At 45.4% G+C, this 21,973-nt stretch overlaps 1 protein-coding gene across 2 annotated transcripts; it reads right to left on the reverse strand.

Annotated features, from left to right (window-relative positions):
- Positions 1–47: 47 nt before the first annotated feature.
- On the reverse strand, positions 48–19,978 carry il17ra1a (interleukin 17 receptor A1a). 2 transcript variants are annotated; one of them, XM_007894708.2, is made up of 13 exons: positions 19,448–19,978; positions 14,772–14,796; positions 12,561–12,707; positions 11,122–11,246; positions 10,206–10,332; positions 9,072–9,119; positions 8,229–8,386; positions 7,064–7,138; positions 6,340–6,406; positions 5,819–5,851; positions 4,534–4,656; positions 3,809–3,832; positions 48–2,288 (listed from the first exon to the last, which is right to left on the reverse strand). In XM_007894708.2, exons 1-13 carry the CDS (start codon positions 19,562–19,564, stop codon positions 844–846), a joined length of 2,514 nt encoding a protein of 837 aa, XP_007892899.2. In that variant the 5' UTR covers positions 19,565–19,978; the 3' UTR covers positions 48–843. The 2 variants fall into 2 exon arrangements, with proteins under 2 accessions (XP_007892899.2, XP_007892900.2); XM_007894709.2 differs by lacking the exon at positions 5,819–5,851.
- Positions 19,979–21,973: the final 1,995 nt, after the last annotated feature.

A 21,973-nucleotide genomic window follows, 5' to 3' on the forward strand; every position in this document is an offset into this window, starting at 1 on the left:
AAAGCGATCCGCCAATCGACTTACAACCAGGTTCCTTCTTGCTGCTAGGTAAACACAGGTGTGTAGAGTAAGGAAGCGTGCCCAACAATTTGCCCTGCCGGGAATTGAACTCAATCACCCCTCTTTTCGCAGCACAGGGGGACCGAGGCTGATTGTAGTGTCCCAGTAGCTTACTACAGTCAGCGATCAGGTCAGAGACCTTCTCAGTCTGAACAGTTGAGTTTTACTTTATCCAGAAATTCTCTGCAGAGAGCTGACCTCTTCAGTTCTTTAAGAAGTCTGGACCTCATGTCCCAATAATATCTTCAATGGAAATGGGTTTCGTTCTGCAAGACTCTCAAAGCGATCCTGGAGACACACACGCTAGAAGGAACCCTGGTCACTTATCACCACAAGCCAGTCCAGTGCATTGGTGTTGTTTTGAAGTAACATGTGGGAATCCCAAATATGTCTGTGTTGCCCCCGGATCACCATGTCTGTTTTTCCGAAGGAGCCAGAGCGAAGCCCTCCGTTAACTGAAAATCCTTTCTTCTGATCCCCCGTTGGGCAAGAATAGCAATGTGCTCGATTCATCCTGGATCCACTGAATGTTTCTCAATGGTGCTATCCATAAAGAACTCTATCGGTCACAGTCTGTGCTAAAGCTTCGTACGGGAACCGTACTGTTCAGTAGCGGCCTAAGGTCATGTTCTCTGTCAATACTGACAGGCAAACTACAGATTAAAAAGCAAGTGATTTTCTGAATTGAAATAACGATGCAACATGTTCCTGGAAGTAATTTACAGCGATTAAATTATTAGGTCTAAAACGTTTCATGATCAATTATTGTCGTGCTCACACTTTCTAATCCGCTGTCTCCATACTTTCCTGAAGCAATCCAATTTGCAACATTTCCAACTCCTTCAGGGCATCAGGCAAGACGCTCGCTCTTCCCGAGTGAAGCTCCTCCGCCGAGAGGTAGAGCTTGGAGCAGTAGCCCTGATCCGACTCCACAGACTCCTCTTTGGCAGGGAGAAGGATGAATGGTGCAGACTCAGGGAGATGATGCGGCTCAGGGGCTGGGATCTGGGAATACCCCAAGCCCTGCAGGAGCAGCGCCTGCTGTAGCTCTGCCAATCTCTGCCTGGCATCGCTCTGGGCAGGCGCTGGGCAGCCAACATCGTTCCTCACACAGTGATCTTCCGCGGCGTGGCCCGAGGCCTGCTGCACAATTTCATTTCTCATCACCCGCCCCGCGGCCAGCAGAGGGTCCTCCTCGTGAGGGGAATCTAAGCTAGAAGAAAGCAACACTCTCTGGTTGCACTCGGACACAGGGGTGCAGCAGATGGGCTCCCTGATGTAAGTCTGGCCGAGTGCGGGGCTCTCCACGCCGTCCATTCCAATCACATTCTGCGACACGCCAGTGATCTGGGCTCTGCACTCGAGTGTCGGCAGGCATCTCACAAAAGTTGGGTGGCTGGAATCGGCCACTTGCAATTGGTTCACACAGCAGCCCGCTGCGTCTTGCAGCTCCAAGAGCAGAACGTTCTGTCTGATGGACGACGGGTCGTCACCGAGCTCTCGGTCGCACTCCTCCTCCTCCTCAGCTCCTGCCTCCTCCGCAGAGAGCAAACATTCCTTTTCAAACCAGTCCGGCTGCTCCATCTGATACCTCTGAAACTTTCGAATGGCATTCCTCAGCCTTTCACCAGACGGATGTTTATGGTAGTCGTCCGATGTTATTCCTGGCACCTGGTAGGTCTTTCCTGGCTCGTACTTCTCCAGATCCTGCACTCGGAAGTGTATCTCCTCGAACTGCTTCATCAGCTTGTACTTCACCCCCACGTTGAAGGGATCGGGAACGTCGCCGTCCTCGCTGATCCCATCAAAATAGGCAACAATGTATTTCCCGAAGGACGCCGGCTTCTTGAAATCGGGCACAATGAGGTTCATGGCGGGAGTGAACATGTCGCGCATGGGCGAGCGCTCGTCCCCCCTCAGCAGCACCTGGCTCTGCTCGGTCCCCAGCATCGCTGTCCACTTGGCTCGAGTGCCCCGCGAGCACAGGATGATAATCTTGTCGGATGTTTTCTTGTGCTGCGCCAACCAGTTGAGGTGCCCGACCTCCGAGATAGTGTTGGTCTGGAGAAGGTCCAAGATGACCTCGGTACCGCACACCGTCAGCAGGAACTCTGCAAAAGCCAGCACAATGTCCTTGTACAGCACATGGTCCAATGAGTACACGATCAAAACTCTCTTCACGACCTGTGGCCGTCCTGTGTCCTCAGAGGCGATGCTTTTCTTGCCACCTGGAACAAAGCAGATATACAGTGACAATCCCTCTTGCTCACATCCAGCTCTGAACTGATGCAAAACATTCCTCTGAAAATATATACATTCTAATACCGTGCATTCATACACAGGTCAATTCGCGTATGTTGTCTTGTCGTAACTCACGTAATCGTTTAAGTCGTACATGCACCTGAGTCCCATTCATTTTCCTACTAAAAAACATTTTGATTTCTTTGCACCACTGGGATTTTATAAGTCCGATAAACAGCCAAGTCGTAACTATTTCTTGGAATCAAATAATGTAAAACCTAATGGAAATCATCTCCTATCACCACAACCACATCTACAGGCTGCACCGACAAAGTATTGCATACATTGGAAACATTACAGAGCTTGAAATCATTCAGTTACAGTGTTAATTGTTCTTGGTAAAAGTTCATGCCATTCATTGTTTTCTGCACGTGAGGACATGTACTTTGTACAGATGTATTTGTTATGCGATAGTTGTAAAAAATCTGACTTATGCATAACTCTTTGCATAAGTCATATTCAATATTTTGGTTCCGAATGCTACGACTTATGTGAGATTTACTGTAGCACGTTTAAAGGAAATGAACCTCTGGAAGCACTTGACCAAAAGCACCAAGCAGAAAAAAAGGAAGGTGTAAAAATATCAAAGGAAAGTAGTCGAAGAGATACGGTTTTCGCAGGAAATTGAGGAGAGGAAGTGATAACAGAGCAAAGTCATTCCTGGAACAGTTCCAGAGAACGAGATGATCCAGTCCGTGGTGGACAAAACAGAACACTTTCTTGGATCCGTGGGTAAATGCACTATCTAAAGTTGTATCTCCCAGGACAAGAGGTGTCAGGTTGTCCCTGGGCTATTGTTGTTGTGCATCCTTGAAGGGGCCGACGGAACAGTTTCCTTCCATGTCTCTGAGCTAAAGTGGGGGAGGAGAGAGAATGAGCCAATGTTCTCTCCAGCCAACTACAATTTAGTAACCTCAGATAGAAAGTGGACATTGAGTGAGGCAAGTTTTGGCTCAGAGTTATAATAATAAATAAAAATTATATTATTAATCCTTGTATTCAGTGTAGCGCCTTTCATGTCGGGAGGAGTCCCAAAGCGCTTCACGGCATTGACTGTGACTGATCACGAACCCTGCAGCCTGTCTGCACACAGCCAAGAGCGTCGCTGCTCTCGAGAGCTGAGCAAGTGGAAGAGCTGGGAGATGGTATCACAGGCTGCAGGAGTGTGAGGAACCACATTTGTAGCACGAGGGACAATGGGGAAAGGAGAAGCGGTGGTTTCTTGCATTTGGTATCATCAGAATCACTGCACAACACAATATCGGGATAGTGTTTAAACACATCCTTACTTTGGACAAAAGTAAGTGGAGGCACTCGCTGAGGTGTCGCATTACAGACATCACCCCTAGTCTTATGTTCTAACATTATAAATTGTTCTCAACAATACAACTTTGAAGCAGCCTTTACCTAGAATACACATATTTCAAGTAACACTGGGTGAACGTACCTGTTGATATGTCAGGCAATGGGACTGTGAAAGAGAGACAAGATAAGATCACATTAATTCACAGCATTGCAAATGAATGAAAGTAGACACTTCAAAGAGGAAAATCTCAAAATCTCCATTTCCTTCCTTTACACATTGAGCCATATGATGTACCCCATAAACTGTGCATGTTCCCAGTTGGAAACTGGAGTCCCATTGCATAGTGGATAGCACACTCGCCTCGCAAGCAAGAGGATCCGGGTTTGATTCCTGGGTAGGGTGAAACCTTATGCAAGTTTCTTTCCTCCAAACACCTCCGTTTACCTAGCGGTAAGTAGGAACCTGGTTGTTAGTCAATTGGCGGATCACTTTCCAGGAGTAATAATCCCTCCCCCAAAAAATGTGGTCATTCAATCCATGACTGTTTGTAGGACACTGCTGTGCACAATTGGTTGCCGAGTATTGGCTACAAAATAGTCAATTGACTTTACAATATATTCTATGAAGCACTTTGAGATGTCTCAACAACGTGACAAGGCGCTATATCAAATGCATGATTATTATAAACTGTGTGCTGCTGGTACAGTTTCCATCTGGGAACACGCACAGACTTTCCTCTCTCCCAGACTACCTAGAAGATGATCTTTCTTAATTTTCGTTTTTCTTTCGTTCACAGAAAAAGAAACAAAATCAATTCATCAAATGAAAGATGGTGACATTGGGGTGGGGGGGGGGGCACCACTTACTTTTAGTTCTACATTTCATCTGTACCCAAACCACAAAGAGGAAGACACCCAGCAACACAATAGTGACCGTGACTATGCCGATGGTGATTCCAATACTGGTTTCAGAGATCTCAGAGCTTGGCTCTACAACAAGCAGAGAAAAAAAGAGCAACGTTAGGTTGGCAGTGCAGCTTAAGCGATGTTGCACGTCCTCAATACTATTCACATTCGCTCATTCATGTGGGACATTCAGCACTGCCCCCGTCAAAGGATCCCATGCTGCCAGGTTGGACAAACAACACAAGACACAAGATCCCTGGAGCTTGCTGTGTACAAAGCATTTACAGCAATGTTTCATAAATACAAATTAATAATAACAACAACAACTTGCATTTATATAGCGCCGTTTATGTGGAGTTGAGTCTCAGAGCGCTTAACAGTGGCGGAGACTGACGCCAAGCTAGAGGAAGGGAGGAGGTGGTCACAAGCACGGTTGAAGAGGAAGATCTTCAGTCGTGATCTAAAATAAAGTAAGGAATGAGGGAGAGAGTTCCAAAGTTTCGGGAAATAGTGGCTGAAAGCAATAATGATATTCCTTACATTGGATATAAGCCTTTCACATCGGGTAATCTCAAAGTCTCAAAGAGCTTCACGGGGTTTACTGTGAAATAGGTTATTCTGTGGCGGGCGTTTCAATCAATCTTGCAATGTCCCACAAACAGCCATGAAGTGAAGAACCAATTTTATTTGGAAGATTTTTAGCCAGGGCACTGGAAGGAACTCCCTGCTATTTTCGAACTGCGCCATGGGATCTTTAATGTCCACCGTCTCCAACAATGAAGTGCTGCACTGAGTGTCAGCACCAATTGTGGAGTCTTGTAGCTCAGTGGTTAGAGCACTTGCTTTGCAAGTGAGAGACTTGAGTTCAATTCCAGGCAGAGCGAAACCTTGGGCAAGTTTCCTTACTCCACCCCTAATAATAATCCCTCCAAAAACAAAAACAATAATAAATTGGTCATTTTCAATCTACGACTGTTTGTGGGACATTGCTGTGCGCAATTGGCTGCCGCGTTTGCCCACCAATATACAGTCAATTCACTTTACAGTGTGTTCTGTGAAGCGCTTTGGGACGTCCTCCTGACGTGAAAAGCGCTATATCAAATGCAAGGATTATTATTATTATTAAATGGGTTCCGCATCCCGAAATGGAAACCACAATTTTTCTGACGCAGTGCTGCAAGTGCTGTCAACTGAGCCAGGCTGACACCAATTTTAATTCATTCAATGTGTGTGACTATGCACCCACCTGCAGTTGCTAACGGTGGTAACCCTGTTTTTTCTGAAAGAGACGAATACAACAATCAGAAACAGAGAAAGATGAGGCCTGGATGTAGAATTGTCAAAACCTGGGACCACGTCCAGCTTCAATGGAAAATACAAATGTCAAACTTGTACAGTAGAGGATTCTGTCTTGAAACAAATTTACCCAAAACTATATCAATCAAAAATATAAAAACAACTTGACGTCAGTGACCAGGAGCCTGTGCCTGATTGACCAACAGCCTCAAACCTACGGTGCTGAACAGGACAAAACCCGAGGGCACACAAACTTTGCTGTAGTGAAACGCCCTTCATCACCTTCATCATGTCACACAGAGAGACTGCGGCTTGGCATGGACACAGCGGTACGTGTTGAAGACCACTTCAGGCACAATGCACCGGTGCACAACAGAACGGAGGCCGAGATACACATCCAGAATCGAGGGAGCGAGGAACTGGTGTACCATCCATATCCATACTTTTCGACAAAGTGTTTAATCCTCTTACCTGGGCACGGGATGTCCCTCTGATGTCGCACACAGTCATTGTAACAGTCAACGAAAAACGGTTGGATCTGTCACAACAAGAAGGCCACACTGTCACTTAACAGACATTTCAACAACTTAACAGAGAGGGAACATATTAAGCTGGGTTACTATATTGTTCCGAAGCAAACTATTCTGCCTAATTAAATGGGAGAGATTTTTTCTGATTCACTCACAATTCTATTTGGTTTCATTCCCACGGTTTCTCTCTCTCTCCAGCGGAGGCAGTTCACTCAAGGAGAAGAGTGCAGTTGTTGTGGCATCATCTTGTTGATGGGTTTCCCATCTTAACAACTTACAACAACGACTTGCATTTATCTAGCCCTTCTCACTCAGGGTAGTGTCCCAGATCTTAGCTGCAACCTTGGAAAAAGGTGTGCAGAGCATTTACCAATCCTCAAGGAAGGGAGCAACAGATGCGAATCTGGATCCCTCTAAGAAGCCTGATGAGGAGTCTCTCTCCATTGGGTGGGGTGTGTTTGTGTTGGGGAAGGTCAGGACTATATTACTGGGGAGGGGGGGGGTCCTATCCTGATGCAAGCGTAAAGTCAGTGACATCAAACAGTGAACAGAGAAACAGCGATTGGCTCACCCAAGTTTAATCTGGTAGCTGTGTATAAAGGAACCTTACAGAAAAAAAGTTCTCTAACAAATAGATAAGAATGGCAACTTGTACAAGGTCTTACCGAAATGCTATAGTGACAGCAGCTTGACATCCATTCTTGAGTAAAAAATGTCACATTCACTCTTCGTCCTGGTTCCTTATGTACAAAAATATTAGAAAGAGATCAAAACCATGTTCTTTGTCTCATCCTCCTTCCCCATCCCCCACACACATTGTTCAGCATAATTGTTTTTCCTCCTCTGTACGGTGTCAAGATAATATAAAAATAATAATCCTTGCATTTGATATAATGCCTCACATTGTTCAGACATCTCAAAGTGCTTCATAGAGTGTATTGTAAAGTGACTGATGGTGTATTTATGTACGAAACACAGCAGGCAATTGCGCACAGCAGTGAACCACAAACAGTCATGGATTGAGTCACCAATTTTTTTTGGAGGTTATTATTGCCTCCAAAAAGTGATCTGCTAATCAACTAACAACTTTCTACTTTCTGCTTGGTAACCAGAGGCATGTGGAGTAAGGAAACTTGCCCCCTATCCCTGCCTTCCCCCACAATCAAACCCAGGTCCTCTCGCTTGTGAGGCGAGTGCACTAACCATTACGCCACAGGTCTCCACTGTATCTGCCCATAATCTACCAATAAACAATCGATGAACTGGAAGTAACATATGTATGTTTTAAGTAACTAACTCATCAGCTCTTCCTCTTCTCTGCACCTGCACAATGCTGAAAGCAGAACTCGTCTTATCATCCCATGCTCTAACCTTCTTTCTAGGATTGAAGATAATGAAAAATAACAATCCTTGCATTTGAGGCTTTTACATTAGGATGATGCCTCCAAGCACTTCACACGATTTTACTGTAAAGCCAAGTGACTGTGTAGTTTGTCCGTGAAAATGGCAGCAGATTCGTACACAGAATTGATTCACAAACAGCCGTGAGGTGAATGAACAATTGTATTTGGGGGATTGTTGGCCTTCACGCCGGGAACCACTCCCTTCTTTGTGAAGACTGGATCATCCTTGCAACCTCCCTTAACCTTCTCTCCCTCATAAAATCTAGAGGTTTCGAGAACCCAAAGTTGGCATCGTCTAACCATCAACTAAAATAAACCCAAGTCCCCTCGCCTGCCTTCAGTCTCGGTCATGCCACACTGGAACAACAGAGAATTTAAAGAATTAAGTAAAAGAGTTGCAGAGCCCCAGGATGCGGAGAGATTTTACCTCTGTGATAGTTTGCTGTTCGTTGTTGCAGACGAACCCCAGTGAACTGTGGCTCCTCAAAAAGACAGTGTAATTCTGTGAATAGTTTCCTGTCCAGAAGGAGAAGCTGAGCCTCGTCCCGTGTTGGCTGTGCGTGATGTTGGGCTCCCACATACTCCCTGCGGAAGGTAAATTCTGTGAAGTGACGGCAATTGAATTCATGCAATTTCTCACGACAGAGATTAAATCTCGCAGAGTGAGAGGCGCCAATAAATGCCCTGCCAACAGGCCACACTGGGACCATCCTCAGCCCTTCTGCCCTCCCGGACTTGCTGATACACGCTGAGGTATGGTTTCGGAGACGGCGGTCACTTCCCAGTAACTCGCCCGAACGGCCAATCTTCATTCGCGATTCATCAGGACTTTGGGACATCTCCTTGACGTGAAAGGCGCTATGCAACCTGTTGTGGTTGTTTCTGGACAGTCCTGTTGACAGGCTGTTAAACTGGGGAGAGGCGAAGCTTTCAAGGCCAAGCCTACTCCTGTTGTCTGATGTCCACTCGCAGACCTTGGATTGGAGGGTGAGGAACTGTCAGGAACGATAATTCTGATTCATTTTTGAATCCAGGCACACTGAGGCCAACTGTATCTCTCCCATTCCTGTACCAGCCAAGATCAACACTGAGCGGAGTCACAGTCGGTACCTTCCTGATACCTTCTTGCTCCAGGTTATACAGGAATTCCTTTTATTGATTAACGCATCAGAGAATAACTGTGGGATTCAGGTTTGACACTGCTAATTGAGCCATAGTAGCGAGGGGGTGTGGGAAGGGAGGGGATCTGGGCGGAGGAATATTTACTTACCTCTTCTTTTGCAGAGCTCTGTTCTTTTCATGAGGCCATCCTTGCAACCTAGAAAAGAAATCCAACCATCTGTTAATTTTAAGCGCATTGAGATGTCCACCTGCTGCTGAATCATGAACAGAGCTGAAGTGACCTGCTCTGTGACATTCCCTGTACGTTGATTGATCTTACTCTAGCTCCCTGACAATAACAGGCTCAGTAACTCCTCTTGGCACACAATGTATTCATTATTCGGCCCCCACCCTCTCGAACTCCATCCCCAAATCCCTCCACCTCACCCTCTCCCTTTCCTTCTTCAAGGCCCGTCTCAAGATCTTCATCTTTGACCGTGCCTTCGGCCACCCTCCCACCCGCATTTCTCCTATCCTTTAACTCTTTTGATTCCAACCACCAGTTTGGGTGCAAACCCTGAACTGTCCAGTGCTTTGGGGCATCTTCCTGACGTGAAAGGCAACAACAACAACAAATGTAATTTCTTGTTGTTGTATCAGTAACTGTACCTACAAGTGACGTGGCTTCAGCTTTCTTGCAATGCCAAGCTTAGTAGCTTCTCCCCACTGAAACACTATGACTGATTGTATCTCCACTGACATTACTCCAGCTTCCTGACAGAGATAGCTTTAACCAACAATTAGGGTTACTCATTGTATCTCTACTCATTCCCTTGTGTTCTCAGCCTCAGGAACTATTCACTGTTTAACGCCTGTGTTGCTGGTGAGGTTTCCTCAGGGATGAACTAGGTTCAAGGCCGCAATGGAATGTCAGAATCCCCTCACTCTTCTGTAGCGTTAGTCCGGTTCCTAAGCCAGGTAGGTCCACAGTATTCCAGGGCACTGCTGATGACACACCAGCCAGCCTGGCTCAATGGCCAAGTCTGGAAAGCGGCAAACTGGACCAGAGATTCTTTCCACTCGGCTCCTGTTACCTTAAAAATTAAAGCCCTAAACAGAAGGTGGATATAGCTGGAAAATCAGTGACAAGCTTGCCAGACAGTGCTCTCAACACACGCTTACGTGGCTTTAACTGTTTGAACTCCAGCAGACACAGGAGACATTTCATCCATGCGTCAAGACACCAAAACCAATAACAAAACAGGGGGTGGCAAGCAGAAACCATGTAAATGAAAGCTCTCACCGGGCACAACAAACATCATGCTGCCTTGATCGGGATACTCGTTGATATTTCTTCTGGGTAAACTGTACACGTCCACTAGGTAAGTGTACTCCGGCTCCACCACAAACCTCTCCAATGAGAAGGACCACTACGATCAGAAAGGGGAGATTTCCTGAAACAACCTCCTTACGCACCAACACCTGAACCGCTCTTTAGGGATCGGCGATAACCATTTCAGTGTTACTGCCATAGAGAGAATTGTTCCTTCATACGCATATGTGGATACGCACACGTGTGGGTGTGGTGCACATAGTGTCAAAAATATGTCATATTCCAGGACAAGGCCCTTACAGCTGATGCAGGGATTCAAAGCTCAACTCTATAAACAAAAGTGCAGTATACAGTTGCCTTGTACTGTTTCCTATCTCACCACAGGCCCATGGAACCACTGCCCCTACAGTGCACTACTCTTCACAACGTTTGATATCCTCTATCAATTGGCTGCTGCGTTTCGCCCACAAAACATGCAGTGTATTCACTTTACAGTATTTTCTGTGAAGCACTTTGAGATGTCTCGAAGACGTGATAAGGTGCTATATCAAATGCAGGGATTATTATTATTATTATTAGGAATGAAATCAGGAAGCATTTTTCAGACTCTCTTCCCCAAAAGCTGTGGATGCTGGATCAATTGAAATTTTCAAGGCTGAGGTTGACAGATTTTTGTCAGGTAAGAGTATCAATCAAGGTTTATGGAGCAAAGACGGGTAAATGAAGTACAGATCAGCCATGATCTAATAGAATGATGGCACAGGCTTGAGGGGCTGAATGGCCTTCTCCTATTCCTACATTGCTATGTTGCTATCAGTTTATCACCGAATGTGTGTTTTCTGGATAGTACCACATGAGCGATGGGCCTCTATGTTATTGCGCATACCTTCTCCCGTTGTGGATTGAGTTGGCTTTTAATTCTGTTTCTGAAGCGATACTGAAGACATGACCTGTGTGAGTCACTCTGTCGCTGCACAGAAACCTGCACACCTTGATAGCTCCGTATGCTTGCTGTGAAGACAAATACACCAAATTGCATTAACATGCACACTGAGGCTCCCAGGCCTTTATACTGTGTTACATCAAAATAATAATCCTTGCATTTGATAAGTTTACAATAGTCAAAATACTTCACAGGAAATTGCTGTCACATGTAGTGCCTCATGTGGAATCCTGTACCGTATTGGTTATAGCACTCGCAAGCGAAAGGACATGGGATCGATTCCCGGGCAGGTCGAAATGTTAGGCAAGTTTCCTTACTCCACATGCCTCTGTTCACGTATCAGTTCACGAATCACAGAATATATTGTAAATAATAATAATCCTTGCATTTGATATAACGCTTTTTAAGTCTTCTAGACGTCTCAAAGCACTTCACAGAATATGCTGTAAAGTGAATTGACCGTATATTTGTGGGCGAAATGCGGCAGCCAATTGCGCACAGCAGTGTGTCCCACAAACAGTTTTGGATTGAAAATGACCAATTTATTATTGTTTTATTTTGGAGGGATTATTATCAGGCATGTGGAGTAAGGAAACTTGCCCAAGGTTTCGCCCTGCCTGGAATTGAACCCAGATCTCTCGCTTGCAAGGTGAGTGCTCTAACCACTGAGCTACAGGACTCCACGAAAAGTGAATTGACTGTATATTCTGTGGGCAAAACACGGCAGCTAATTACGCACAGGCATCTTCCGCAAACAACGATGGATTGAATGAACAAATTTCTTTTTTTGGAGGGATTATTGGCTCTGGAAGGCAATCTTCTGTGCCATAAATAAAAGGTGAGGTGCCTGCACTACGTGCTCCAGCAATTGATGAGGATAGGAATGTGGGTCAGATTAGACACTCAAAATGGGGTAATCAGGGTGCATTCCTCCAGAGAGAGAAAGAAAGGCCATTCAATTCTAGGCACAAAGAAATTTTCGCATGCAGGTGGCATACATATTGGGAACTCTTAGTCTGGTTTGGATACTCTCGATGATGGCTTTCTGCAGACCACAGTTTGCGCACAAACAGGATTGAGGGACCAAATTGATATTTTTGATGAGGGGCCAGTGGCTCTGGACAGTCAAGGATTTGCACCCGAGCTGGCGGTTAGGATCAGGAGTGGTTGAGGGCAGGGAGGGTAGAAGTAGGAGGGAGACCAAAGACACAGTCAAAGACAACCGGCTGACCAAAAATCAAATCAGACACTTAACATAAGCAGACAAAAAGAGATACTGGCTCATTTCTAACTATGTAATGCACCCAGAGTGCAATTGGATGTCCAAGAAGAACTATACGTCATGGAAGGTGGTACACACCAGGCAGAGGCTCCGTGCTTACCATCTGTTCCCAGTTTCCATTTGATTAACAACACAGGAATGAAAATTCCAGGTTCGCTCTCTTGGATGGACACATTGACCATCACTTCCTTGGGAGAAGAAGGTGTCCATTTGAAAGGCGTTAGCCAACTATGATCCAAGCAGCCAGCTGTTACAGAAGGGACAGAAAGCAGCACTTAACTCCAAATCAGGTACAAATACAGTTATTTCACAGTACACAAATAGGTATTCCTGTATCCTGTTTAAGGAGGTACGCTGGCACATCTTCAGAGACACCTGCAACCCAATACAGTTGAAAGATAATCAGATGAGGTGTTGAATGAAAGATCTTCCTGAGATGTGCAGGTAATATCAAACTGAATATGGCATTATTTCTTAAACTTTTGTGGTGCCTGTGCTTTGACTGCAGGATGTAGCAGCACCATTCATACACCCAGCCACGAGTTAGTAACTGGGACAATCAGAGTAATTGCAATGAACTACAAGTTTACAAGTTTAGTGTGGAACTTGAAAAACAAGTGTATATGTGTGTTAATGAATGAGTGTGTGTGTTTATGTGTATGTTAGTGAGTGAGTAATTATGATAGTGAATGAGCAAGACTGTGAACATGAGTGAATTTGTGTGTTATAGTGAGTGATAGTGTGTGTCTATGTGCGTGTTAGTGAGTGACTTCACGGCCTTGCTCCCTCCTACCTCTCCAACCTACTATCCCCCTACCTACCTGCCCGTACCCTCCGTTCCTCTGGCTCCGGTCTGCTCCACGTCCCCCGCCCCAACCGCCCTACCATCGGTGGTCGGGCCTTCAGCCTCTCAGCCCCCAGGCTCTGGAACTCCATCCCCCAGTGCCTTCGCCGCCTCCTCCCTTTCCTCCTTCAAGGCCGGTCTCAAAACCTTTCTCTTTGACCGTGCCTTCAGCTCCCCTCTCGACTCTCTTCCTCCTCCTCGCTCCCTCCCTTCCCTCCCCTCACCCTGACCATTTCCCCCCTCCTCTCTCCCTCCCTTCCCTCCCCTCACCCTGACCACTTCCCCCCTGCTCGGGTCATGACCCAACTGTGCAGCGCCTTGGGACGTCCTCCTGACGTGAAAGGCGCTCTATAAATGGAATCTTGTTGTTGTTGTTGTTGTTGACTGTTTGTGTTTGTGAGTGTGTATGTGTGTAAGTGGTTACTCTGTGTGTGTTAGTGAATGAGAGTGTGTGTCTCTGTGTGTTACTGAGTGACTCTGTGTGTGTTAGTGAGTGACTGTGTGTGTTGGTGACTAAGAACGGGTGTGTGTGTTAGTGAGTAAGTGTTTGTGTATTCCGCCACCACCTTCTTCAACTACCCCACCCCCAGCTTAACCACTGAGCTACAGTATGGTGGTGATGGTGTCGTGGAGCCTGGTGCGGGAGAGGACATGGGCTGCAGACTTCTGGATCTGCAGCCTATGGAGGGAGGAGTTGGGGAGGCCGACAAGCAGGGAGTTTGTGCAGTTGAATCTGGATGTAATGACTGCGTGTATGAGGTTCTTGGTGGCCTACGGTGCGAGACAGTGGCGGAGCCAAGCAATGCTGTGGAGGTGGGGGAAAGGCAGAGTGGGGTCATGGCATAGATGTGGAGTATGAAGGATAAGCTAAATTTCCTCCTAAACTGAAATATCTGTGATTATATGAAAAGCAGCTCATGATGAACTCATTCATCTGTTTTCCCAGCATTGTGCCTGAGAGAGTCTCTGTGATTACCCTCCTTGGATGAGGTGGGAGCCGAGGCAGTCTCAATTGACTGAGCCAAGCTGGTCCACAGTATTCCAGGGCACTGCTGATGTCAGTCAAGCCAGCCTAGGATTCATCAAGCTAAGCCTCCATTAAACCTGCAAGCCAAAACCCAACAGGTAGGGTGGTCCTAGATGGACAAGCAGCAGGAAAGCTTGGCAGACAGTGCTATCAATGTCAGGCTATGTGTTTTAGCTATTTAGACTAATGCACACGCTGAGGTCCCCAAGCCTTAGCTCTTGTCAATCTGCACCTAATACTTTCCGGAGTTACGTTAGCAGGGTGCAAAGCTCCGGGGAGTGAATGTGCATTCCATTCCAATATATGGGAATTTCCATGTGTAGGTGAGACGCATGGAATTCTCACGTTTAGTTTGGACACTGCTAAGCATGGTGATGAGTTTCCGCCCGGTTGACCAAAAAAATTGTGGGGATAATTCAGAAAATATGTCCTGTACTTACAGATTTTGATGCTGCAATTCAGGCTCTGTTTGAAGAAACAGAAAAAAAGATTAAGAGGGTTGTTTTCTCAGTACCAAAATAGAGCAAACAGATGTCGAGAGCGCGTCTATACTTCCTGCACATACATACAAGTGAGGAAATGATTGAACTGGGATGTAAGACAATAGATCCAAAAATGCAACATACGTTGGAAAACATACAAACTCAGAATATAGTTTTATATTTCTTTCAGTTTCCCTTCTGATCTCCTCTTTCTCACCATTGTTGCATTCTTCTCTTGGCTTTATAGGAACATAAGTAAGCCATTTAGCCCCTCAAACCTGTTCTGCCATTCTATTAGGTCATGGCTGATCTGTATCTCAACTCCAACTCCATAATCTCTTGATTCACATACTCAACAAATATCTATCCACCTCAGTCTAGAACATTTCAATTGATCCAGCTTTTCGAGGAGGGACTTCCAGATTTACACAACCATTTGTGTGAAAAATTCTTCCTGATTCACTTCTAAATGGGCCTAGCTGTAATTTTAAGATAATGCCCTGGATTCCCCCACCAGAGGAAATAGTTTCTCTATATCTACCCTATCGAATTCTGTTAAATAATCCCTCAACCTTCTAAATTCGAGGGAATATAAACCAAGTTTATAATTTAATTAATTTAAATTTATAATTGTCCTCAAAATGTAACCCTTTTAGCCCTGGTATCATTCTGGTGAATCTGGACCCTCCAGGGCCAATACATCTTTGCTGAGGTGTGGTGCCCAAAACTGAACGCAGTGCTTCAGATACGGTGTGACCAAGGTTCTGTTCAACTGAAGCATGATTTCCTCACCTTTGTATTCCGGCATCCTTGAGCTAAAGGCCAACATTCCATGAGCCTTTTTGATTACAATTTGTACTAGTTTTTAGTGATTTGTGCACGCAAATCCCTTTGCTTCTCCACAGTTTCTAGTTTCTCACCATTAAGAAAATATTCTGATTGTCTTTCTTGGATCCATAGTAGATGACCTCACACTTCCTCACATTGAACTCCATCTGCCACCATTTTGCCCTTGTTTTTTACTCTATTTCTTTCTCCTCCTTCCCATCATGAGCTAAACTCTCTCATGTCTGTGCTCAGGTCTTGTTGCCTCAAGCTGCCCAGTCAGCACCAGTGGGGCGAGGTGCTCGAGAGTCTCTGAGATTCTCACAGCCACATGGAACCCAAAACCTGGATCTGGCTCCACACAGAGGTTCCTGTTAAATTTCGGAATCCCTTTATTCCTGGCAATACTGTTCATATGGACGGTGACCTAAAGGATGGGTTTCAGGGATTTTTTTAGGAAGATTAATGGATGTCCAGGTTTATACTCCACAATGCATAGGAGGCAGTTTTGGGATGAAATCCAGAGCTAAATGCAAATTAATGTTTTGCCTACAAAATATACAGTTAATTCATTTTACAGTACAGTGTGTGAAGCACTTTGAGATGTCTCGAAGATGCAATAAGGCGCAATATCAAATGCAAGGATTATTATTATTACATTAAAGACAGGAATCTAATTGTGGGTTCAGATAATTAATAGAGAATTACATAGGATGTTACAACACAGAAACAGACCATTCACCCACTGATCTATCCTGGTAATTTATACCTCACATTATAGAACAACAGATCTCTGGCAGTGACTTTTACAAGCTGGAATCTAATCAGAAGGGAGCAAATGATGCCATTCATTGATGAGTGTAAGTGGCAAATTACAGCCTTTATCTTTCTGCCCATTACCCTTTTTTATTTTTGTTTCATACACTTTTACAATACTTATCAGACAATATTCACTTAAAAATACACAATACCTACCAACACTCTATACTAAATCCTGTGAAACGCTTTGAGACATTTTGATGATGCCTTATCAACTGCAAGGCTTGCTATTCTATTTCAGTCGTGTTACCCATCATATTATGAGCATGTTAAAGCCGTTTAATAAATCAATCAAATGCGTGAACAGCTTCTATCTGTCGAGTGTCGATGCTGTAATTTCACACTGACTGAATTTACAGTACATCTGGGTGACAGAACAGTGAGGTAACAACTCAAAGCTGCTGGAGCTGAAAGTGTGGCGTTTCTACATCTGCACCATCTCAGCACGATTGTAATTCACCATATAAATGATTGACTGCTAGAAGGTTCTGCCAACGAAATGTCGTTATGTGATTGACTACCACAAAAGACACTGTAGTAAAATAGTTAATGGAGAACAAAAATCCAATACAGTTAGATGTGCATTTAAATGACCAGGCTGAGGCACCATCACCAGAGCTTTTTGTATGTCTTGATAACCTGTTCCCTGTTCTCCTTCACATCTGAAGAAGTTCATTAACAATGCCGCTCATCATTCACCTTCATGTGGTCCATCTCGGACTCTTTTCTCCCCACTCTCTTCCCATCTCAGGTTGTGATGGGCTTTCCACCGACATTTGTTACAAACCCTCTGATCGCACAGAGGACTAACTCAACATTTTTCACAACCTTCTTCCCGAAAAATCTCTACCCTTTGATTTTAATCTGAAGTTGATCTGCTTGGTGACTCCATTTTCTACCCAGGCACTTTCAAAATGGTCTGTTTTCATGCACAGAGGATTTCCTTGCTCATGATCTTGATAAGGTCAGTGGCGGGCTCCACCCAATTTCTCGTACCTTTGGACATCACTCATCCCTCTCCTCATAATAATGACGGCAGAAACCAGAATATCAGGTGACTCTTTTGTCAGTCTTTCTTTCTCCCCTTCTCACCCACCCTCCCACCGTGTACACATCACTCAGATATTCAGTTGGTGATGATCAGGAGAAACTGATGGGAAAAGTACTGTGCATGCAGTGTATATCACACTCATGTCATACAGGGCTATGCACTGAATAAAATAATGCAGCTACTGCTTGTTTAATCAGAAGCGCGACAACAGTAGCTGAAGGTGCTCATCCGTGGGCACCAGAAAGTACAGGCCTGGGCTTGTAATCCTACAACAGGCTTTTATAATAATAATTCTTGCATTTGACATAGTGCCTTATCAAGTCATTGAGATATCTCAAAGTGCTTCTCAGAATATACTGTAAAACGGTTTGTGTATTTTGTGCACAAAACCAGCAGCCAATTGCGCACAGTAGTGTCCCACAAACAGTTGTGAATTAATAATAATAATAATAATAATCCTTGCATTTGATATAGCGCTTTTCATGTCGGGAGGATGTCCCAAAGCGCTTCACAGAATAATAATAATAATAATAATCCTTGCATTTGATATAGCGCTTTTCACGTCGGGAGGACGTTCCAAAGCGCTTCACAGAATAGACTGTAAAGTGAATTGACTGTATATTTGTGGGCGAACATGGCAGCCAATTGCGCACAGCAATGTCCCACAAACAGTCGTAGATTGAAAATGACCAATTTATTATTGTTTTGCGTTTTGGAGGGATTATTAATAGGCGTGTGGAGTAAGGAAACTTGCCCAAGGTTTCGCTCTGCCTGGAATTGAACTCAGGTCTCGCTTGCAAAGCGAGTGCTCTAACCACTGAGCTACAGGACTCCAAAACAGTGACAGGGAATTGAGTGACCACATTTTTTGTTTTGTATTTTTGGGGATACAACAATATCAACTTGCACTTATATAGCGCCCTCCACACAGGGTAGGGTCTCAGAGTGCTTAACAGTGGTGGAACCTGACTCTGAGCCGGGGGTTGAGGGGAGTCGGCCATAAGCACGGTCGAACAGGAAAGTCTTCAGGCGGGACTTGAAAGAGGGGAGAGAGGGGGCAAGGGATTGAGGGAGAGTGTTCTAGAGTTTTGGGGCGTAGTGGCTGATAGCATGAACTCCGATGGTGGGGTGGAAGGTGCGAGGGACGAGCAGGAGGCCTGTCCCAGTCGAGCAGAGGCACCGGATGGTGGACTGGGGAGTAAGGGGGTCGCAGAGGTAGGGAGATGCCAGGGAGTGAATTGATTTGAACACTAATTATTATTCCCAGAAATCGATCCGCCAATTGACTAACAAACAATTTTACATTTTAATTTGATTGTTTTTTATTTTATTTTGCGACCCGATCAATTACAATTGCACGGTGGTGTGGATGGTAGGTTGAATATTCTGGAAGGATGAAATCAAATGGGCCAAAGGGCCTTCTTCATCCAAACCAATCTTGTGATCTTCTAAAGAAAATATGAACTGAACTGCAACCTGTCTACCGGGGCACACACAGCTTTAAATGCATAGTTCAATTTAATAATAATAATAATCCTTGCATTTGATATAGCGCCTTATCACATTGTTAAGACATCCCAAAGCACTTCAAAGAATATAAAGTAAATTGACTATATTTCTAAAAACTTAATAATAATCCTTGCATTTGATACGTCTCAAAGATTTCACAGAATATACCGTAAAGTGGATTGACTGTATATTTTGCGGGCGAAATGCCGATTGCAACACAGCAGTGTCCCACAAACACTGGTGGACTGAGTAACCAAATCATTATTATTATTTTTATTAGGGATTATTACCTGGAAGAGTGATCCGCCAATCGACTAACAACCGGGTTCTCACTTGACCGCTAGGAATTATATTTGTAGCCCGCAAACATGTGACTATATTTTGTGGGCGATTTTATTTTGTGCAAATAAATAATCACAAACCAGCTTACCTCCTGTGAGCAATCCATCGGGGGAGTTGTGAGAATTTGCAAACCAGACACTCCTCCCATGAAGATCGAGACCAGGACACAGAAGAACCTGTGCAAAGCCCACGATCCAAACTCCATGGCCAGAGCATCCGGAGTGAGTCTGATCTGACTGCTCAGATTGTCGCCTGACTGTCGAGGGCTCCAAACATTTATATACACACTTTAAAAAAAGAATAAAAAATGGCAAAAAAAAATCGTTTCTTCCAGGCACTGGGAACAATCCTGACGCCAAGGGAAATGATGGGAGGCCAAAAAAAAAACCTCAACAACAACAACCACAACAACAACTTGCTTTCCAGGAAGTGTTGCGTTTTAATGTAAAAGTTTCCGATCTGGTTCGCTCTTCGTTACCGACATTTCATGATCCCGACACGATCCACACTGGTGTTGTGAGTCAAAAGAAAAAAAAGAAAACACTTGGGGATTTTCAACTCTAAAACCTGTCTTTGGCCCTCTGTCCCTGTCCTTGTCCTGTCCCCGTCCCTGTCCTGTCCCTGTCCTGTCCCTGTGTCCCTGTCCTGTCCCTGTGACCCTGTCCTGTCCCTGTGTCCCTGTCCTGTCCCTGTGCCTGTCCTGTCCCTGTGTCCCTGTCCCTGTCCCTGTCCCCCTGTCCCTTTCCTTGTCCTGTCCCTGTGTCCCTGTCCTGTCCCTGTGTCCCTGTGTCCCTGTCCTGTCCCAGTCCTGTCCCTGTGTCCCTGTGTCCCTGTGTCCCTGTCCCCCTGTCCTGTCCCCCTGTCCCTGTCCCCCTGTGTCCCTGTCCTGTCCCTGTGTCCCTGTCCTGTCAGTAGGTAGTTGCTGGACCAGGCATTTCCTGGATCAGGCTGTGTGTGTGTGTGTGTGGGGCTCAGTGTCAGTCAGTGCGGCTGCTCTTCACTAACGTCACATGTAAATGGTTTGATGTGCAGTTCCAGCCCTGGGCCAACTCAGGGACTTTCCACCAGCAGCACTTCCTGGAACATATACCCACTCACACTCTCCTCCTCCTCCTCCTCCCCCTCCTGCTGCTGCTGCTGTGCATAAAACCTGCTTTGAATCAGATCCAGTGCGGTTCTCATTACGGAACTTTGACCTGGTGTCACATCACGGCACCAGGTTTTGGCAGAGACGTTGTTTCGGATTGGAAAGCTACTTTTTTCTTTAAAAAAAATGTATTTCGGTGGGGGAGGAGGAGGAGGAGGAGGAGTGCCATCCTTCCAATGGATCATAAAATCAAGGTTCTGTTCCGGTGGAAGTTAAAGGTCCCACAGCAGTTTTGGCAAAGAGTAGGGAGTTTTTTTTCTCTCTCTGGTTCCCTCCTGGTAATCCCTTTGGTAAAATTGGTTATTCACTTCACAGCTGGTTGTGGGATATCCCTACATGCAAATTGTCCGCTGCGTTCGCCACGAAATACGCAGTCACTGCACTTTACGGTAAAATCCTGCGAAGCGCTTCGAGACGGCTTCCCGACGTGAAAGGGGTTAGAACAAACGTGCAATATTGTTATTAATGGTCCGCTAACACAAAGTGCTTTCGCGAAAGAAGCAAAGTCAATTGAAGAAAACTGAGGAGAAACAAACCATACAAGAGTGATATCTGATCAATGCAAGTGTTAAGCTTAATACGGTCAGCTAAGGAAAGCCAACAGAAATGCCGCTGACCTACCTTTACGCAGAACACGATTAGGACTCAGAAGGCACATCGCCACCCGGAAGTATCCTAATAGAAATGTGGAATCTACTGTGAACTATGAGAAATACAATGTAATGCAATGCAAAGACTTCGAGATTTTTTTNGGTCAGCTGGGTGTCTGACACATGCGGAAACCCATCACTACGCTTAACCAAACTGAGAATTCTATGCCTCCCACCTACACATGGAAACCCCAGAGAGAGATTGTTGGAATGGAATGTGCTCTCTCTCCCTGGAGGGACACATCCTGTTTACCTAATTCTGGAAAGTATTAGGCGCAGGTTGGCAAGAGCCAAGGGAACCCTAGAGTGTGCGGTGGGGTACTGCTGGAGTCTTAATCAGCCAAAACTACATAGCTTACCATCGATGGCACTGTCTGCCAAGATTTCCTGCTGGTTGTCCATCTTGGACCACCCTACCTGTTATGGCTTTGGCTTACACGGTTAACAGGAGCTGAATGGGAGAAATCTTTGGCCCTAGTGACTAGTCTACCTTTCCGTGTCATGCTGATGAGGCTGTGCTGTCATCAGCAGTGCCATGGAGTACTGTGGGCCAGCCTGGCTCAGGAACTAGACTCCCAAGACCGCCAGAGAGCGCTGGCTCGATTCCGATATTCCGTTGCCAATCATCCCACCTCGGAGCCACTTCAGTTCCAGGAAATCCAACCCCTCTTACTCCACCACACCCCACCCCCCTAAAGGTGCTTGGAGATCCAACATGCAATAACAACTGCTTCCCCAATGCCATACGTTCCTTATCTCAGTCATAATGAAATAGCAGAGGTCGAGGTCAAACCCTCAACCGGTGGCTATCAAAGCA

Source organism: Callorhinchus milii, unplaced genomic scaffold (assembly GCF_018977255.1).
Source record: "Callorhinchus milii isolate IMCB2004 unplaced genomic scaffold, IMCB_Cmil_1.0 Scaffold5, whole genome shotgun sequence".
Lineage (NCBI taxonomy): Eukaryota > Metazoa > Chordata > Chondrichthyes > Chimaeriformes > Callorhinchidae > Callorhinchus > Callorhinchus milii.

Coding starts and splice junctions, on each gene's coding strand:
- il17ra1a (XM_007894708.2), bottom strand. CDS start 19,564: ATGGAGTTTGGATCGTGGGCTTTGCACAGGTTCTTCTGTGTCCTGGTC. Junction 12,708..14,771: donor GAATTGCAGCATCAAAATCT/GTAAGTACAGGA, acceptor CTTCTGTAACAG/CTGGCTGCTTGGATCATAGT. Junction 7,139..8,228: donor AACAGCAAACTATCACAGAG/GTAAAATCTCTC, acceptor TTTGTACATAAG/GAACCAGGACGAAGAGTGAA.